The 16,105-nt window shown below is 51.9% G+C and overlaps 2 protein-coding genes across 3 annotated transcripts in view; one reads left to right on the top strand and one right to left on the bottom strand.

Annotated features, from left to right (window-relative positions):
- The window catches only part of PPP1R14D (protein phosphatase 1 regulatory inhibitor subunit 14D), a 26,651-nt gene extending 22,930 nt beyond the window's left edge, over positions 1–3,721 (bottom strand). The window contains exon 1 of one of the 2 annotated variants that reach the window (XM_043555638.1): positions 3,356–3,721. The gene's annotated coding sequence lies outside the window, so the exon portion shown is untranslated. Of the gene's footprint in view, positions 1–2,647; positions 3,015–3,355 lie in introns of those variants that run through there. The other variant, XM_043555637.1, reaches the window with a different exon arrangement.
- On the top strand, positions 2,331–16,105 carry SPINT1 (serine peptidase inhibitor, Kunitz type 1). The gene is made up of 13 exons (XM_043554520.1): positions 2,331–2,483; positions 2,852–2,957; positions 3,004–3,450; positions 3,664–4,203; positions 12,186–12,313; positions 12,543–12,681; positions 12,778–12,948; positions 13,132–13,158; positions 13,482–13,607; positions 13,724–13,774; positions 14,462–14,632; positions 14,821–14,868; positions 15,231–16,105. The coding sequence occupies exons 1-13, from the start codon at positions 2,331–2,333 to the stop codon at positions 15,452–15,454; spliced, it is 2,331 nt and encodes a 776-aa protein (XP_043410455.1). The 3' UTR covers positions 15,455–16,105.

Genomic DNA, 16,105 nt, shown 5'->3' with positions numbered 1-16,105 from the left:
CATCTGAGACAAGGTAGTCAGCGTTCCTTTTCTAGCAGTGGTGTGGAGGACTGAATATTCTCACCAAAGCACCCAATCCTAAGAGTAATGGTTGGTACCGGTGATATGGCACATAAGAATGAAGTCAGTAGCATAAACCCAGGCCTACTCTTCTCCAAGCTCACAGAGGGAGGGTGAGCCACATGGTCTAACAAAAGAGCTAACTTACCCAGACAGCTCCTCTTGGGCCTGCAATAAACAATTAGAAAACCATATCATCTGGAAATGCTTTGCAGGAAGGCATGGCAGAATCATGGAAAGGGCACAAGGTTGGCAGTTAAAGACCTTAAGTCTGCATGTGGCCCTCTGCTACACATTAGCTCTGTGTCTCTGAACAAATCAAGGACAAGCCTCTGAGCTCAGTTTCCTATATGTAAGGGGAACACCTTTAGCTAAGCCCCTCAACAGGTTTAACACTCTTTGCTTCTCTACAAGGTGTACTTTATGAATCCATCCAGGGGACAGCTGGCTCTGTGCACACTGCCAGAGAGGCTATGGGGGGGGGGGGGCGGTCACTAAGGGTCTAAACAGGTAAAGGGCAGATGAAGGCAAGGCTGGCGGAGGCAACCTCACGCAGCGTGCAAGGTGGCCTGGAGTTCATCTGGAAGCTGGCACAGAGCTCACAGCAAGGACAGCAATGGCAGTAGACAGAAGGGATAGGTGTGACCCAACACTAGAGAGACTGTCAGTACCCAGGAGCCAGCTAGATGTTTGCAGGGAAAGCCCAAGGAAAGGCAGAGGGCAAAGATAACTCCAAAGTGGCAGGGACAATGAGACCAGGAGAGAAAGGGGAGAGAGGAGCAATTTGGCGCTAAATATGACGAATGTGGAGACTGTCAGGATATATTTCTGGTCTTCATTGTGGAAACTCACTAAAGGGAACTTGGAAGATAACTTAAAAACTAGAAAGAAGAAAATGTTACCCCATATTCCCGCCATTCAAATGCCATTGCTTTCACCACTTGGGTGGACCATCTTAGTCTTTTTTCCTCTCATGTGTAGTTTTTCTTCTCAGTATGTAGGAAGCAGTATAAAGTAGTAGGAAAAGTGTCGTTTTTGACGGCAGAGAGACTTGGAATAAAATTCTAGCTCTGTTACTTTTGGGCACTCATGGTATCAAATGTTTTATCTGCAGTAACTCATTTAATCTTCATAATAGCCTCTGAGGCCCCACTTCATACACAAGGAGACCAAGGCACAGAGAGGCTAAATAACTTGCCAAAGGCCACACAGATAGTAAGTGGCAGGTGAGAGTTAAACCCAGAAGCCTGAGTCTAAAGTCCACATACTCAAGCCCTATCCAGCCCTGCCTCCCACTCTTCACTGTGAGCTCAAGGGAGTTAGTGAACTTCTCTGCAAAGTGGGAACTATTCTCAGGGTAGCTGTGAGCATTAGCAATTGTGTCAAGTTGTGCCAGCATCTTAACTAAAGGGGGCTGCCCACCACTTGAAAATGAGTTTTTATTTCTGGCAAGCTAAATCTGTGGGCAGGGTGGAAGGTCCAGCTGAAGTCAGAGTTGCAAGTGTAGTAAAGCCCAGGGTTTAGGTGCTAAAGCAATGGAATTGGTCTGCCTAGACTCTGATCCTCCCTCTGCCACCTGCTACATTACCTGTCTGAGCCTGTCTGTTCACCTGTAAAATGGGGATAAAAATAGTACCTACTTTCTTGGTTTGTTTTCAGTATATAGGGCAACGTGTGGGAAGTACTTAAAAACAGCATTCGGGCATTGTCAGTGCTTGATAAATACAGGTTTTTGTAATGGTGTAGATGGATGTAATGATAAATCTATGGTTATGTCACGTCACCATAAGGTCATAGTCTCCTGTGTTAGGATTCTTGTATGTATAAGGTATTGGGGGAGGCAGAAATCTGCTCACAACAAAACCCTTTCTCCCCAGTAACTGCACAATCTTTTGCTGCATTCTCATCATAACACCATTGTCCTGTGTCCACCAGTGTGCGAGGGGCAATGAGAAAAAAAGCAGAAAATCCAGAGGAGGGGACAGACCCACCCCTAACACTCATAATGTAACAAAGACCCCAGATTCCCACCCCTAACACTCATAATGTAGGCAGTTGAGGAGTGTTGCAGGTCATCCAGGAAAATGATCAAAGGGTGGCTACAGGACCTAGTAGGTAAAGCTGCTCTAGATGAGAAATTAGGAAGAACGTTCTCACTGGGCGGGATTTGTTAGATCATCATGAAAAGGTGTGGAATCTCTTTTTGGGGAGAGCATTAACAAGGCCAATCTTGCTCTGTAAGAATGGTCTTTAAGAGGAGTTCTTCACTCATGGTTTCAAGGAACCCACAGATCTGTGAAGGTCATTATCTCAATTACTTTGGTGAGCTGGAGCTTCTAGCTTCCAAGGATGGCATTCTACTGGAAGAGGACGACCAGCTCTTGACCAGGAGCACCCTCTTAGTGGGAGAGAAGAGGGAACCTGTACTCCAGGGAAGGAGGCGGCAGACCAATGAGAGCTAACAGGGACTCAGCTCTGACAGAGACCTGAATGTAAACCTCAGTACAAGGAAGGCCCTCAAACAAAATGGAACCACTGCAGGTCTAGCAGGGAAACCTGGAAGGAGGAAATCGCCTCAACTGCTCACTCTGGCAGAAAGGAGGGCTTCCCGGAGCTGGCAAGGGCGGTGACGCTGGAGCAGGCATCCGGGATTCCAGTTACCAAAGGTGCAGCCCCACAGCTTCTGGGATCTCTTCCCGCCACGAGATGAAAATGATTTCCTGAGGGCTGACGACGGCGGCAAGATCGTTTGCCGTTGGCGTCGGGCTTTGCCCCATTTCTCCTCCCCCAGCTCCTTCTCAAGCGCCTCAGGCCAGGAGCTGGGAATGCTGGCCCCGACCGGAAAGGGAGGCGGGAGTGCTGGACCCCCGAATGGACGACTCTGCTGCGGCGTCCAGGCCAGAGAACCGGCTGCACTTCTGGGGTGCGGGGCCCTGCCGTGAGGCTGGCCTCGGCGGAGCCTACGTAGAGCAGCGTCGAGGGGCGCCGCCCGGGGCCGGGACCCAGAGACGGTGCCGGGAGCAGTCCGCGGGGAAGGGGTCCGGAGACATGGGGTGGCGGTGGCGGAGCGCGGCGGGGCAGGGCGGGCAGGTGGCGGCGCAACGGCAGTAGGCGGGGCCGGCGGCGCTGGGGTTAATGTCCGCCCCGCCCCGGCCGCACTGACTCAGTTTCACCAGAAACCCGGGGAGGAAGTGGCCGAGCCTCAGCGCACCCGGCACCGGGGCGGAAGCGGGGGCCCGAGCCGCGCAGGAAGCCGGGACCGGAACCTCGGCAGGGGCAGCCCCACCCCACTCACCTGCGCAGGTAACCCGGGCCCCGGAGCGCGAGGCGGGGACGGAGCGGGCTCGGAGCATGTGTGGCCCTTTGTTCTGCGCTGCTGCGTGTGCCCGGGTACGTGAGCTCCTTAGCCGTCCATCTGGGGGTCCGAGAACGGCCGGGTCACCAGAGTGGGAGTGGGAGGGCTGGGCCAGCGTACCCTTCCTCACTCCCGGGGCCTGGGGTGCTCCCCAGCCCTCTTCTCGACTTCCTCCTGGCCTGCCCGCCTCCCTGGAAGTCTCCGGCTGATCCGGTGTGTCTCCTCCTCCGTCTCCTCCCCCCTTTCAGGTCTCAAGCACCCTCGGAGCCCAGAGGGCCGCACAGTGAAGGTGACCCCCGTGGGGAGGAGGGCAACGGCCCCGGGAAGGATGATGGCCCGTGCCCGCCTCTCCCAGGCCAGCGTCCCAGCAGTCACCGTGTGGCTCCTGTGCGCCCTCGATCTCTTGGGCACCGAGGCCGGGCCGCCGCCCGCGCCCCCCGGCCTGCCCGCGGGAGGCGCCTGCCTGGACCGCTTTACCGCCGGGGTGCCTGCCTTCGTGCTCGACACCGAGGCCTCGGTCGGCAACGGGGCCACCTTCCTGGGCTCCCCGACCGTGCGCCGCGGCTGGGACTGCGTGCGCGCCTGTTGCACCACCCAGAACTGCAACCTGGCGCTGGTGGAGCTGCAGCCCGACGGCGGGGAGGACGCCATTGCCGCTTGCTTCCTAATGAACTGCCTCTACGAGCAGAACTTCGTGTGCAAGTTCGCACCCAGGGAGGGCTTCATCAACTACCTCACGCGGGAGGTTTACCGCTCCTACCGCGAGCTTCGGACCCAGGGCTTTGGAGGTAAGTACGAGGGGACCCGGTTGGATGGATGTGGGGAGACTCAGAAAAGGGACTGGTAATGGAGTCCTGGGGGAGGCGAGCATCAGAAAGGAGTGAGGAGGACAGTCCCATTCAGCCCTGACTCCTCCTTAGAAGTGGGCAGTATAAACAGTAAACACAGAACAGACTACTAGAGTGGGGAGGGGTGACATCCTAAAATCCAGACTCTGGCTCCCTAATTCAGGATGTTGAGTGGGCTGGTGCTCTGGGATGTGTGTTTGGGAGAGAGGAGGCAGCTCCTCCGGATTCCCGGATTCCCGATTGCTGGCCCTCATATGCTAAGTCAGGGAGTGAGTCGTCTGGAGGCCACCTGGTGACTAGCTAGACACCCCTGGCCAAGCACTGTGCTAGGTGCCTTGAGGCCCTGTCAAGTGAGCCCGGGGAAGGATAGTCTGCTTCTCTGCTGCTGGGCTTGGGACTGGTTAGCATCTCTCTGCACCCCCTCTTCCCACCTATTGGCCTTTTGGTGGTATGGGGACAACTCCAAGACCCCAGATGCTAAAGAACAAGCCCAGTCTGAGGTTGACCCAAAAGAGGAAGGGGTGGTGTTGTGGGCACAGTAGCCAGAGGCTCTGGGTGGGGGTGAGCAGGGTTGCTGAGTGAGTCAGCCCACTGGTATGTATACCTGGTAGGGGAGGGATGTCAGCTGTCCAGGCAGGTGTGTGTGTACGCGGGTGAGCCAGGCAGGGCTCTCCCAGCTTAGGATGTGATAGCCAGGCTACAAGGTCTGCTCACCTTGTTTACTTCCAGGGATAAGGGCAAAGTGGGGGCTCCTCCTCCTCCTTGCTGGGACTGAGCAGTCAGCTGGGGTTGGGGCCCCCCCAGAGACCTTCGTTCCCCATTTTCTCTGTCTGATGTTCTGGCCAGGTGGGGCTCCAGGGCAGGGATGGGTCACAACTGATAACCTCTGTTAGCACTTTATAGTTTACTGATTGCTGTGCCACTTAGACTCTGACTTAGGCCTCATGATAACCACTTCTGAAAAGGGTGCTATTAGTTGTCATCCCACTTTTTAGATTAGGAGACCGACTCCCATGTTAAATAATTTGCCCAGCATTGAGGAGGGCACCTGTTGGGATGAGCACTGGGTGTTGTATGGAAACCAATTTGACAATAAATTAATAATAATAATAATAATAATAATAATAATAATAATAATTTGCCCAGGATAGCACTGCCCATAAATCGGAGACGTGGGACTCAATCCAGGCAGGATCTCCAAAAGTCCTATGCTGGTTTTCACACAAGGCCACGTTTTTGGTAGAAACCTAGCACTCTGACCCATGATAGCCCAGCAGATAATAGAACCAGAGACTGGGAGCTCAGGGGCCAGGACTGGGCTGGTACTCAATCTGGGGGTGGTCTCAGTTCTGGAAAGAGGAAAAAGGACTTTCCAGCTTTTTCCTGGGCCAAACTTTCCCCATCCTTCTTCCAGTAGCTCTCTTGGGTCTCTGAGGAGAGGTGGGATGGGGATTCTGGGTGGGGGAGGGGGGAGAGTAGGCACCATCTCTGGGGCAGGCTGGGCCACCTGAGTCCCACTGGGCCAGGGCCTGAGCCTGTTCCACAAGGAAGTAGCAGAGAGTGTAGGTGGTGATGACTCTAATTGACCTGAGCTTCTTGTGCCTTCCTGATCTGACAGAGAGTCCATGGGAGTTCTGCTCCAGGGCCAGCACCTGAAACTCTGGGGTCTGGTCGGGGAGATGAGGTGGATGGGGCCACAGGGTCTTGCGACCAGCCTTCCTCATTTGGAAATGCCCCTACCCTGGCTGGCTTGTTTGGCACGACACAGGGTGGAGTGGGGATTTCCTGGGTTATTTAGGGAGCTGGGTAGGGCGTGAACTGAGTGCGAGCTCCAGGCCATTTTAAGGGTGCTGCAGTGCTTTGGGGGTTGGGGGGAGCTGTTTGGTATCAAGGAGTCTGTTCTCAACTGAGCCTGGCTAGAGGTTGGAGATGGGAAAGAGCAGGATAAAGTCATCTTGGAGGCTAGGGTGGACCAAGGCAGGCAAGGTGGGCACCTAGGTGTTCAGGGCATTTAAACCTTTGATTCATTTGATTCATTCATTGGGTATAGAAATCAGGGTGGGTTGGCTTGTTCCCCTTTCCCTGTTTGTGGCCAATGTAGTCTAGATTCTTGTGGCCTTCCGAATACCCTGCTCCTTCCTTCTCTCCCCTTACTTGCCCTCCCCCTCTTTCTGTTGGAAGAGTGGCTTAGGAGGTGGAGTCTGTTTCCTGGCGATGTCCTGAGGCCTGGCAGCTGGGGAAGGGCTTCCTTTATGGCCACTCTGGCCCTTTGCTCTCTTGAGGGTGGGAAGTAGGGAGTGGTAGGGTGGGGCATCTGCCCCTTGCTCCTGGGGCCTGGGGCTGGGTGGATGTTGCTGGTTTGGCCCAAGGTGCATCACTCTGCTGTCCACTTGCACCCTGGGGGCTGGTGGGGCTAGCCTATCTGCCAGGTAGGTAGACTCCCAAGTAGTCTTGTCTTCGGCTGATTACTTTCTGAAAAATGCAAGGAGAGAGGCATGCGCACCCCCCAGCTCACTGCCCCTATGGCTTTGTCTCTCAGAGGTCACCTCAGGACCTGCCCCTATTGGACCCTTTACTGAATGCCAGCCAAGCCCCCTGGGTACAGTTCGTCCCAGACAGGCACTTTTCTTTCCTGCTCTTCCGGTTTTATTTCCTCTCAACCCCTGCAACCCAGGTCCTCCTTTTCTCCTCATTTTCTCCTCCTTCTAGGCCTCTGCACCTGCATCTGACATGTTTGTGGAAGCTCTCTCCTCCCATCCCTTTGCTGTCACTGTTTGTCCTGGTCTTCACCCGTTGGGTCTCCCCTCCCCTCTGTGAGTCCCCCAGTGGCTCGCTTTCTCTGCCTCATCAAAGAGGAATCTCAGTGACTCAGCCTCCTACCAGCTGCTCTTATCTCTTACCTTCTCTTCTTCCTTTCAACTCACTTACGCTTGACATAACCTTCTGTAGAGCCTCGGTGGAGGACAGCTTGGCAATGTCCATCAAAACTGTAAATGGGGGCGCCTGGCTGGCTCAGTCAGGGGATCATGCAACTCTTGATATCGGTGTTGAGTTCAGGCTCCACATTGGGTGAAGAGATTACTTAAATAAATAAATAAATAAATACTAAAAAAAAAAAAAATACAAACTTGTAAATGCACATAATCCTCAACACAGTTCCACTGGTAGGAATTCATCTTGTGGCTATACTTATATGTGTGTAAACCCACTTACCAGCCAGTTACTCGTTGTAGCATTGTTTATAATAGCAAAGAATTGGAAACAATCTCACTGTCTGTCAACACATCCTATAATTGTATGTGGCAGTGCTGTTTCAATAATAATAGTAATAATAATAATAAGCCCTGAGGCAATATGGTTTGGTTTTTAGTAGGGAAGGAAGAAGAAAAGAAAGAATCTAAGTCAAGAGGAGACTGGTGTACTGGTTAAATAAGTTGTAAGTTATGATGCATTCACATGAGTACTGTGCAACCAAGAAAAGGGGAAACTCCATGTTGCTATGGAAGGATTTCCAAAATACATTGTGAGAAAAACAGGAAGAAGAACTTGCATTCTTATAAATTCAGTACCGTCTCTTGATAGTCACACACGCACATATAAAATAGAATGGTTGCCTCTAGTGAGAGGACCCTGGGAGGTTAAGGGGAAAAGGTTAAGAAAGGACAAGACTTAATACTACTCTTTTGGGGGCGCCTGGGTGGCGCAGTCGGTTAAGCGTCCGACTTCAGCCAGGTCACGATCTCGCGGTCCCTGAGTTCGAGCCCCGCGTCAGGCTCTGGGCTGATGGCTCAGAACCTGGAGCCTGTTTCCGATTCTGCGTCTCCCTCTCTCTCTGCCCCTCCCCCGTTCATGCTCTGTCTCTCTCTGTCCCCAAAATAAATAAGCGTTGAAAAAAAAAATTAAAAAAAAAAATACTACTCTTTTGTACTTGTTTCGGGGGTGGGGCAGGGGGGCAGTAGTAAGGTTTTTGGTTTTATTTAGTTTTAACTTTTTTTTTTCTTTTTTTAATTTTCAGAGAGAGATAGAGAGTGGGGAGGGGCAGAGAGAGAGAGGGAGACAGAGAATCCCAAGCAGGCTCCACGCCATCAGCTTGGAGCCCAACGTGGAGCTCAAACTCATGAGCCATGAGATCATGGCCTGAGCTGAGGTCAGACACTTAACCAGTTGAGCCACCTAGGTGCCTCAAGATTTTATTTAAAGAAAAAATTAAAAAAATAATAAAAAGAAAAAAAATAAAGAAAAAAAATTTTTTAATGTCTGTTTATTTTTGAGAGAGACAGAGTATGAGCAGGAGAGAGGCAGAGAGAGGGAGACACAGAATGGGAAGCAGGCTCCAGGCTCCGAGCTGTCAGCTCAGAGCCCGACACGGGGCTTGAACTCACGGAACGCGGGATCATGACCTGAGCCGAAGTTGGCTGCTTAACCGACTGAGCCACCCAGGTGCCCCTCAAGATTTTATTTTTTAAGTAATCTCTACACCCAACCAAACTTACAACCCCGAAATCAAGTCCCATGCTCCACCAACTGAGCCGTACAGGTGCCCCAACTCTTTTGTACTTTTTGAATTTTATATATGTATTACCTAAGTCAAAAACAACCCTAAGATAATGAAAAGCAATCAAAATCACTCCTCTAAGTAGGTGAGTGGACTGCAGCATGGTGTTTTATAAAGACCATGAGCTATGGAGTCAGATAGACCAGAGTTCAGATCCCTGCTCTGCTGTTCAGAAAATGAGTGACCCTGGGCAGGTTATTTAACCTCTCTAATGTCAATTTTTTCATCTGGAGAGGGGCAAGAATGCAGCTGTGGTAGGATGGTTAGGAAGGTAGGTGATGGAGATTCGTGGTCAGTAAACTTTCTGTAAAGGTTCAAATAGGAAATATTTTACACTTTGTGGCCCATATAGTCTCTGTTTCAGCTGCTCAGCTCTCCTGTTGTAAGGTGAAAGCAGCTGTCAACAATATGTAAATGAGTAGATGAAGCTGTATTCCAATTTATGAACACAAAAATTTGAATTTTAGGTACTTTGCTGTGTCACAAAATAAACTATTGGCAGCTTTGTTGATAAAGACAACTCCATACCTGTCTCCAGCTCTGGCCTGTCAGAAGTCCCCATACACACTTCCTCTGCCTGCTGGTTACTTCCTCAGTGGTCTTCCCTGCTCAAGTTCAACTTCTCTAGGTTCCCTCTAGATCTGGTTTCCCTTTTCTCTGTGCCTACTCTTCTCAGTTCCCAATGCCTGTCAGACACGGAAAGCTTCTCACATCCTCCCTTCCATTCCTTTAGCTACCCCTTTAATTCAGATGACTCCCTTCACATATTCTGAACTGTGGCTCTGATCCACTCACCGGCCTCTTCTCTCCTTAGACATTATTCCAAACAGAGGGATAGATAGCTGCTGCCCTGTGCTCAGGAGTGCCCCTGCTGCCTGGGCCCTTGGCCCCTCCCTGTAGACTCCTGAAGCTCGATCATACATCTGGGAGGTCAATGTCTGGTGCAGCTGTGGTCTCTAGAACTCTGTGCCACTGCTCATGGCCATGTCTGTCCCCTTCCTGTACCACTAGTTGTTAAATATTTAAATATATTTCTGCTGTGTCCACATGCTCTGGCCCTGCATTGAGGGCCCTTTATGGTCTGTCTCACCCAGGCTGGTCTCTTCAATGTCTGCCAGACTGGCCTTGCAAATTCCCAACTCCTTGCTTTGGCTCATGTTTCCTGCTGTTATCAACAACACCGCACACTTCTCTACAACCAACCAAATAAAAACAAAAACAAAAGAATTAAAAAATCCTTTCTCGCAGTGCCGGGGTGGCTCAGTCAGTTAAGTATCTGACTTCAGCTAAGGTCATGATCTCGTGGTTCATGAGTTCGAGCCCTGCGTCGGGCTCTCTGCTGTCAGCACAGAGCCTGCTTCGGATCCTCTGTCCCCTCCTTCCCCCCCCCCCCCCCCCCCCACTGCTCACCCTATCTCTGTCTCTCTCAAAACTAAATAAACATTAAAAAATAATAAAATTGGGGCACCTGGGTGGCTCAGTCAGTTAAGCATCTGACTTCGGCTCAGGTCATGATCTCACAGTTCATGAGTTCGAGCCCCATGTTGGGCTGTCCACTGTCAGCACAGAGCCTGCTTCAGATCCTCTGCCTCACTCTCTCTTTCTCAAAAATAAACTTTTAAAATAATAATAATAATAATAAAATTATATATAAAAAATTATATATAAAAAATAATATTAAAATTTTTAAAAAGGTTAAAAAAAAAAGTCCTTTCTCCCTTCCCAAGAAAGCCTTCCCTATTTCTCTGACTTGCTGTGACCTCGCCCTTCTCTGTATGCCCACTACCTTGTCTTGTACACACACCACATATTGCTTCATCTTGTTGGGTCTCTTCTCCCAAGTTGCTTCCTGGTGTTGGGTCTTATCTGCCTGGAATCCCCTCCAACGCAGTGTGTAATTTCCTATGGCTGCTGAAACAAATTACTACAAACTGGGTGATTCAAAACAACAGAAATTTACTGTCTTACAGTTCTGGAGGCCAAAAGTCCAAAATCCAGGTGTTGCCAGGGCCATACTCCCTCTGAAGACCCCCAGGGAGAATCCTTCCTTGCCCTTTCCAACTCCTGGTGGTGCCAGGCAGTCCTTGGCTCGGGACTGCATCACACTCCAGTTTCTGCCTGTCTTCACTTGGCCTTCCTTCTTTCTGTTTTCTCCTCTTCTGTCTTTTATAAAGACAATATATCATTGGATGGGGCCTACCCAACTAATCCAGAATGATCTCATATGAAGATGCTTAGCTTCATTACTTCTGCTAACACTCTTTTTCCAGTTAAGGTCACATTCAAAAATTCTGGAGATTAGACACAACCCTATTTTCTGGGTCTACCCATTCAACCTACCACAGACAGGAATTCTGCTTTGTGCTTACTTCTTTCCAGTCCCTAACTTGAGACCGGAGGAAGCCTCAGGCACAGGCATTGTCAGGTTGAGGGAGGGTGTGATTCCCTCAAGACCCCTTATAATGGGAGGCAGAGTCTGTCTGAGGTGGCAGAGGCACCCTCCTCCTGTGGCTACATACTCTGGGACACCAAGTCTTGCCACGTTGCTGCCCAGGGACTCTGTGCCTACGGTTCTACCAGGATGGGCTTCTCTGCAGCAATCCAGAAGAGCAGAATGAGGGGTAATAGTGTTAATTACATATTTACTTATTTGGCTTTTCAAAAATATTGTTACTTTAATTTTTTAAAGCATTAGCACAAGTACTTGTGTGTTATAGAAAATGGGGGAGGGGACACCTGGGTGGCTCAGCCAATTAAGTGTCTGACTCTTGATCTCAGCATTCTGAGTTCAAGCCCCATGTTGGGCTCTGCACTGGGTATGAAGCCTACTTAAAATAAAATAAAATAAAATAAATAGGGGCACCAGGGTGGCTCAGTCAGTTAAGAGTCCGACTCTTGATTTCGACTCAGGTCATGAGCCCGAGTCATGGTTCATGGGATGAAGCCCCACTTCAGGCTCTTGCACTGACAGCAAGGAGTCTGCTTGGGATGCTCTCTGCCCCTCCCCCACGCGTGTGCGTGCACTCTCACTGTCTCTCCAAATAAGTAAACTTAAATAAATAAAGAAAAAGAAAATGAGAATAAGCTCCTCTCCTATATATATTTTTCCCCTAAATGGGATCAAATGACACAGGCTGTTCAGTACTTTTCTTCAGAAAGTAGGTTTTACAACATTAAACATATCTTCAGTGTAACAAAGACTATCTAAATAGAGAGCAAGAGGATGATTTAGTTGTGAGCTCTTGCCTGTACCCCATGCAGGCTGCTGAGTCCTAGGTTGGTTTAGGTGTGGCCCGTATTGCTCCCCACTTCAGGAGAGCTCTGGCCCATTCAGTGAGAATTGATCTTACCTTACCTTCCCCTTCAGGGTCCCGGATCCCCAAGATCTGGGCAGGCATAGACTTGAAGGTGCAGCCCCAGGAACCGCTGGTGCTGAAGGGTGTGGAGAACACAGATTGGTCCCTACTGCAGGGTGACACAGATGTCAGAATAGAGGTGAGACACGAGGCTGGCTCCCTGACCCCCACCTCAGCTCTCCAGGGTTCCCTTACCAGGACCATTGGCCAGCCTGAGGTTCCAGATGGTTGGGGTGGATAGAAGCTGAGGATACATTTAATACCAAGTTCCTCTGCTCTCCCTATGGAGGTGGGGGTGTGGCTGGGAGGACTGGGACAGCTGAGGGACACCGGGGGGGTCCCAGCTTGATGGCTACTCCTGTGTATAGAAGAATGAGGCGGACCAGGTGAAGCTGTGGGGACTCAAGGAAGGCACCTACCTGTTCCAGCTGACAGTGGCCGACTCAGACCAGCCAGAGAGCACGGCCAATGTCACAGTTACTGTGTTGTCTGCCAAGCAGACAGAAGGTAAGGGAGGGGACAGGGAGGCAGTACCTGGAGCCGGCCCCCTCTGATGATGGGGCCCCACAGGGCCCCCTCACAAGCTTTCCTCCCCTCCCCCAGAATATTGCCTTGCATCCAACAAGGTGGGCCGCTGCCGCGGTTCCTTCCCCCGCTGGTACTACGACCCCACGGAACAGATTTGCAAGAGTTTCATTTATGGAGGTTGCTTGGGCAATAAGAACAACTACCTTCGGGAAGAAGAGTGCAAGCTAGCCTGCCGGGATGTGCAAGGTGGGCCTTTACCAGGTAGCTTGGGGACCCTGACTTTCCCCCAGGGTATGTGGTCTCTCCATTGTCAGGACAGTGGGCTTGGGAGTCCTGCATTCCCAGCCCCCACCCCCCTACCCCCAAACAGCTCATCTCTGCTGGGACCTGGCCCTGACTCCTCTCACTTGTCTGTTTTCTCTCTCCCAGGCCCCTCAATGGACAGGCACCGTCCAGGTGGGCTTTGCTCCTTTCTCTCTTCCCCTCACCCCTGCCAGGTCATGTCTTTGCCCCTGTCTGAGCTCCTTCGCCCAACCCATTCCTGCCCTCGTAGGATATGGAAGGACCACAGGCACCCCACCCACTGCAACCCAGCACCCTATCAGGAACTCCCCAGTTTGTGTGTAGGAGGGTGCGGGTGGGGGGTGCTAGAAGGGGAGCAGGGGACATGTCATAATGCTCTGCTGGGGTAGAGAAGGCCAGGTAGATGATGGATTCTGGTACTTGGTGACCTCTGCTGGAGCCTGACCTCACCCTCAACACCATCCCACCCCACCCAGTGTGCTCTGGCACCTGTCACCCCACCGAGTTCCGCTGCAGCAATGGCTGCTGCATCGACCGCTTCCTGGAGTGTGACGACACTCCCGACTGCCCCGACGCCTCTGATGAGGCCACCTGTGAAAAATGTGAGGCCTGGGAGAGGGAGGGGCGGTGGGCAACGGAGGGGGAGGTCCTGGCCATTCATCCTGCACCCCTGCAAGACCCTTGTTTGGCCTGGGCCTCTGATCTTTCATCTTTGCAGACACCAGTGGCTTCGAGGAGCTCCAGAACATCCATTTCCCCAGTGACAAAGGTGAGGTCCTCCTCAGGCACCCTGGGTCAGGAGAGAGGCTGGCACTGCCTTATCCTTATTCACTCCTCCAGGATGCCAAAGGGGCCTGCTGTGTGTGCCAGGTTGCGGGTAGAAACCTGGCGGGCTCCTAGGCTCTCTTCGGCCTCATGCTTCCCATGCATCGGTCCTCCTCTTACCACCATGCCCGCATATCACTGAGGTGTTATTTACTTACCACTTTTCCTATAAATCAAATACATTTCTACCTTAATGTGTTAAAGGAAGTTTCACATCAGTAGCGTACATGGGAAGCCACTGTTACGTGCTACAGATTGATATTAACTATTACCATAACTATAATAAAACAACATTAATTAATTTCCACTAGACATTTGCCTGCCAGGGTCAGACCCTGAGCCTTCTTTGTTAAAAAGATAGACCATCCAGTGCTGGAGAGAAAACCGAGATCTTGACACAATCGGAAAAGCTGAAAGAAAATGGAAAAAAAACGGTTACATGAGTCCATGTGGGGTATTTCTGTGCCTGAGACTGTTGTCCAGGATATGTGTGTTTCTGGGGCCCCGGAGGCCCTCACTGACTCTCAGCCTTCCTCAGCATGAGGTTGGTCAGGAGGTGGAGCCTGGTGGATGGTGGCAGGGTGGCCCCCCATGGACTCACTCATCCTTTGGCCCATTCCTTACCCCCCAGGGCACTGCGTGGACCTGCCAGACACAGGCCTCTGCCTGGAGAACATCCCACGCTGGTACTACAACCCCTTAAGTGAACGCTGTGCCCGCTTCACCTATGGTGGTTGTTATGGCAACAAGAACAATTTTGAGGAGGAGCAGCAATGTCTCGAGTCCTGTCGTGGCATCTCCAGTGAGCTGGGCAGTGGGGGAGGGGACGGAAGATGGGGAGGGGAAAGGCTGAGCTAGAGCACTCAGCGCATCAGCAGAGTGCTGCAATGGGGGTGGGGGAGGATGGCAGTGGGCCGTCTGGGGCACCGAGGAGCAACTGAGTCTCAGAGCCTTTAGTACTGATTTGTCTCTCTCCTCATTATTTTGTAGAGAAGGATGTTTTTGATCTGCAGCGGGAAAACCCCATTCCTAATGTAGGTAAGCCCCGTCTGCCCTCTCACCAATGAGTAGGTATCATCTCAAGGATCAACTCCATGTGATCGCCCAAACCTGTGTTCAGAAGGATCCTGAGGCTGGCTCAAGGGACCGAGAGCTACAGTCAGTAGTGATACCTGCCATGGGCAGAGGAGGGAGGCACCGGAAAGCGCGTGTCCTATGGTTGCCGTCAGAGTCCCAGGCCTTTCCTTGAGCTCCTAATGGAGCCCAGCTGCTTGTACGCTGGAGGTCTTTCCACACCTGGCATCCATTTGACTTGGTCCCCTCTGCACAGAGTGGGAGGTTGGGCATCAGAGCTGAGCAGGCCCCGGGAGCTCCTCCATTAGGCCTCTTTTTCCCCCCAGGCTCCGTGGAGGTGGCCATTGCAGTACTCCTGGCCACCTGCATCGTGGTGGTGGTCACCATACTGGGTTACTGCTTCTTCAAGAACCAGAGAAAGGGCTTCCACAGACACCGCCACCACCACCACCACTGCCACCCCCAACCCCCTACCCCTGCCAGCTCCACAGTCTCGACCACAGAGGACACGGAGCACCTGGTCTATAACCACACAACCCGGCCCCTCTGAGCCTGGGGCTACCTTGGCCTTTCACTCTAGAACTCTCGCAGACCCTTTCCAGCTCTCACCTGGCCCTGCTTCCTTTTTGCCAAGATGGAAGCCTGAGCTGGGGAAGGCTTTGGGGCCAGACCACTCTAGCCTGTTTCCCAGGCCCACTCCTGAGGCCAGGCTCCAGCCCCTCTGGGATATGTCTCAGCTAAGCTTAGGCCTCTGGTTCCTGAGAAAGCTCCAGGGCCTGGGAGGAGCAGAAAACCTTTGAACCCAGAGTCCCACACACAGATGGACCTGTCTGCCTGGGATCTCAAAGAAGTTGGAGTTTTGTTTCCTGTTCAAAGCTGCAATGTCAGAAGCTGGAGGTCCCAGCCCTGCCCTTCAGACCTGGCCCTGTCACTATGCACAGTTGAGGGCTGGGGGGTAGGACCTCCCTGTATATTTTGTGCTGTATAGAGTTCCTTTTTGTTTATTTAATGCCATGGGGATGGGTGAGAGGAGTGGGAAGGGGCTGCCTCTTCCCTGCCCCCAAGAGTGCACCCTGCAGAGCCTGATGCTCTGTATCCTCCCCACATGCCCCAGGGCTCTCAGGCATCACACCCCACCCATCCCCCTGCCCTCCACAGGCCCCAGTCCACCCACAGTGTAATAAAATAGTTGGTTCTGTGA

This window comes from Prionailurus bengalensis, chromosome B3, assembly GCF_016509475.1.
Source record: "Prionailurus bengalensis isolate Pbe53 chromosome B3, Fcat_Pben_1.1_paternal_pri, whole genome shotgun sequence".
Classification (NCBI taxonomy): Eukaryota; Metazoa; Chordata; class Mammalia; order Carnivora; family Felidae; genus Prionailurus; species Prionailurus bengalensis.
This window is presented reverse-complemented; position numbering and strand designations above follow the sequence as displayed.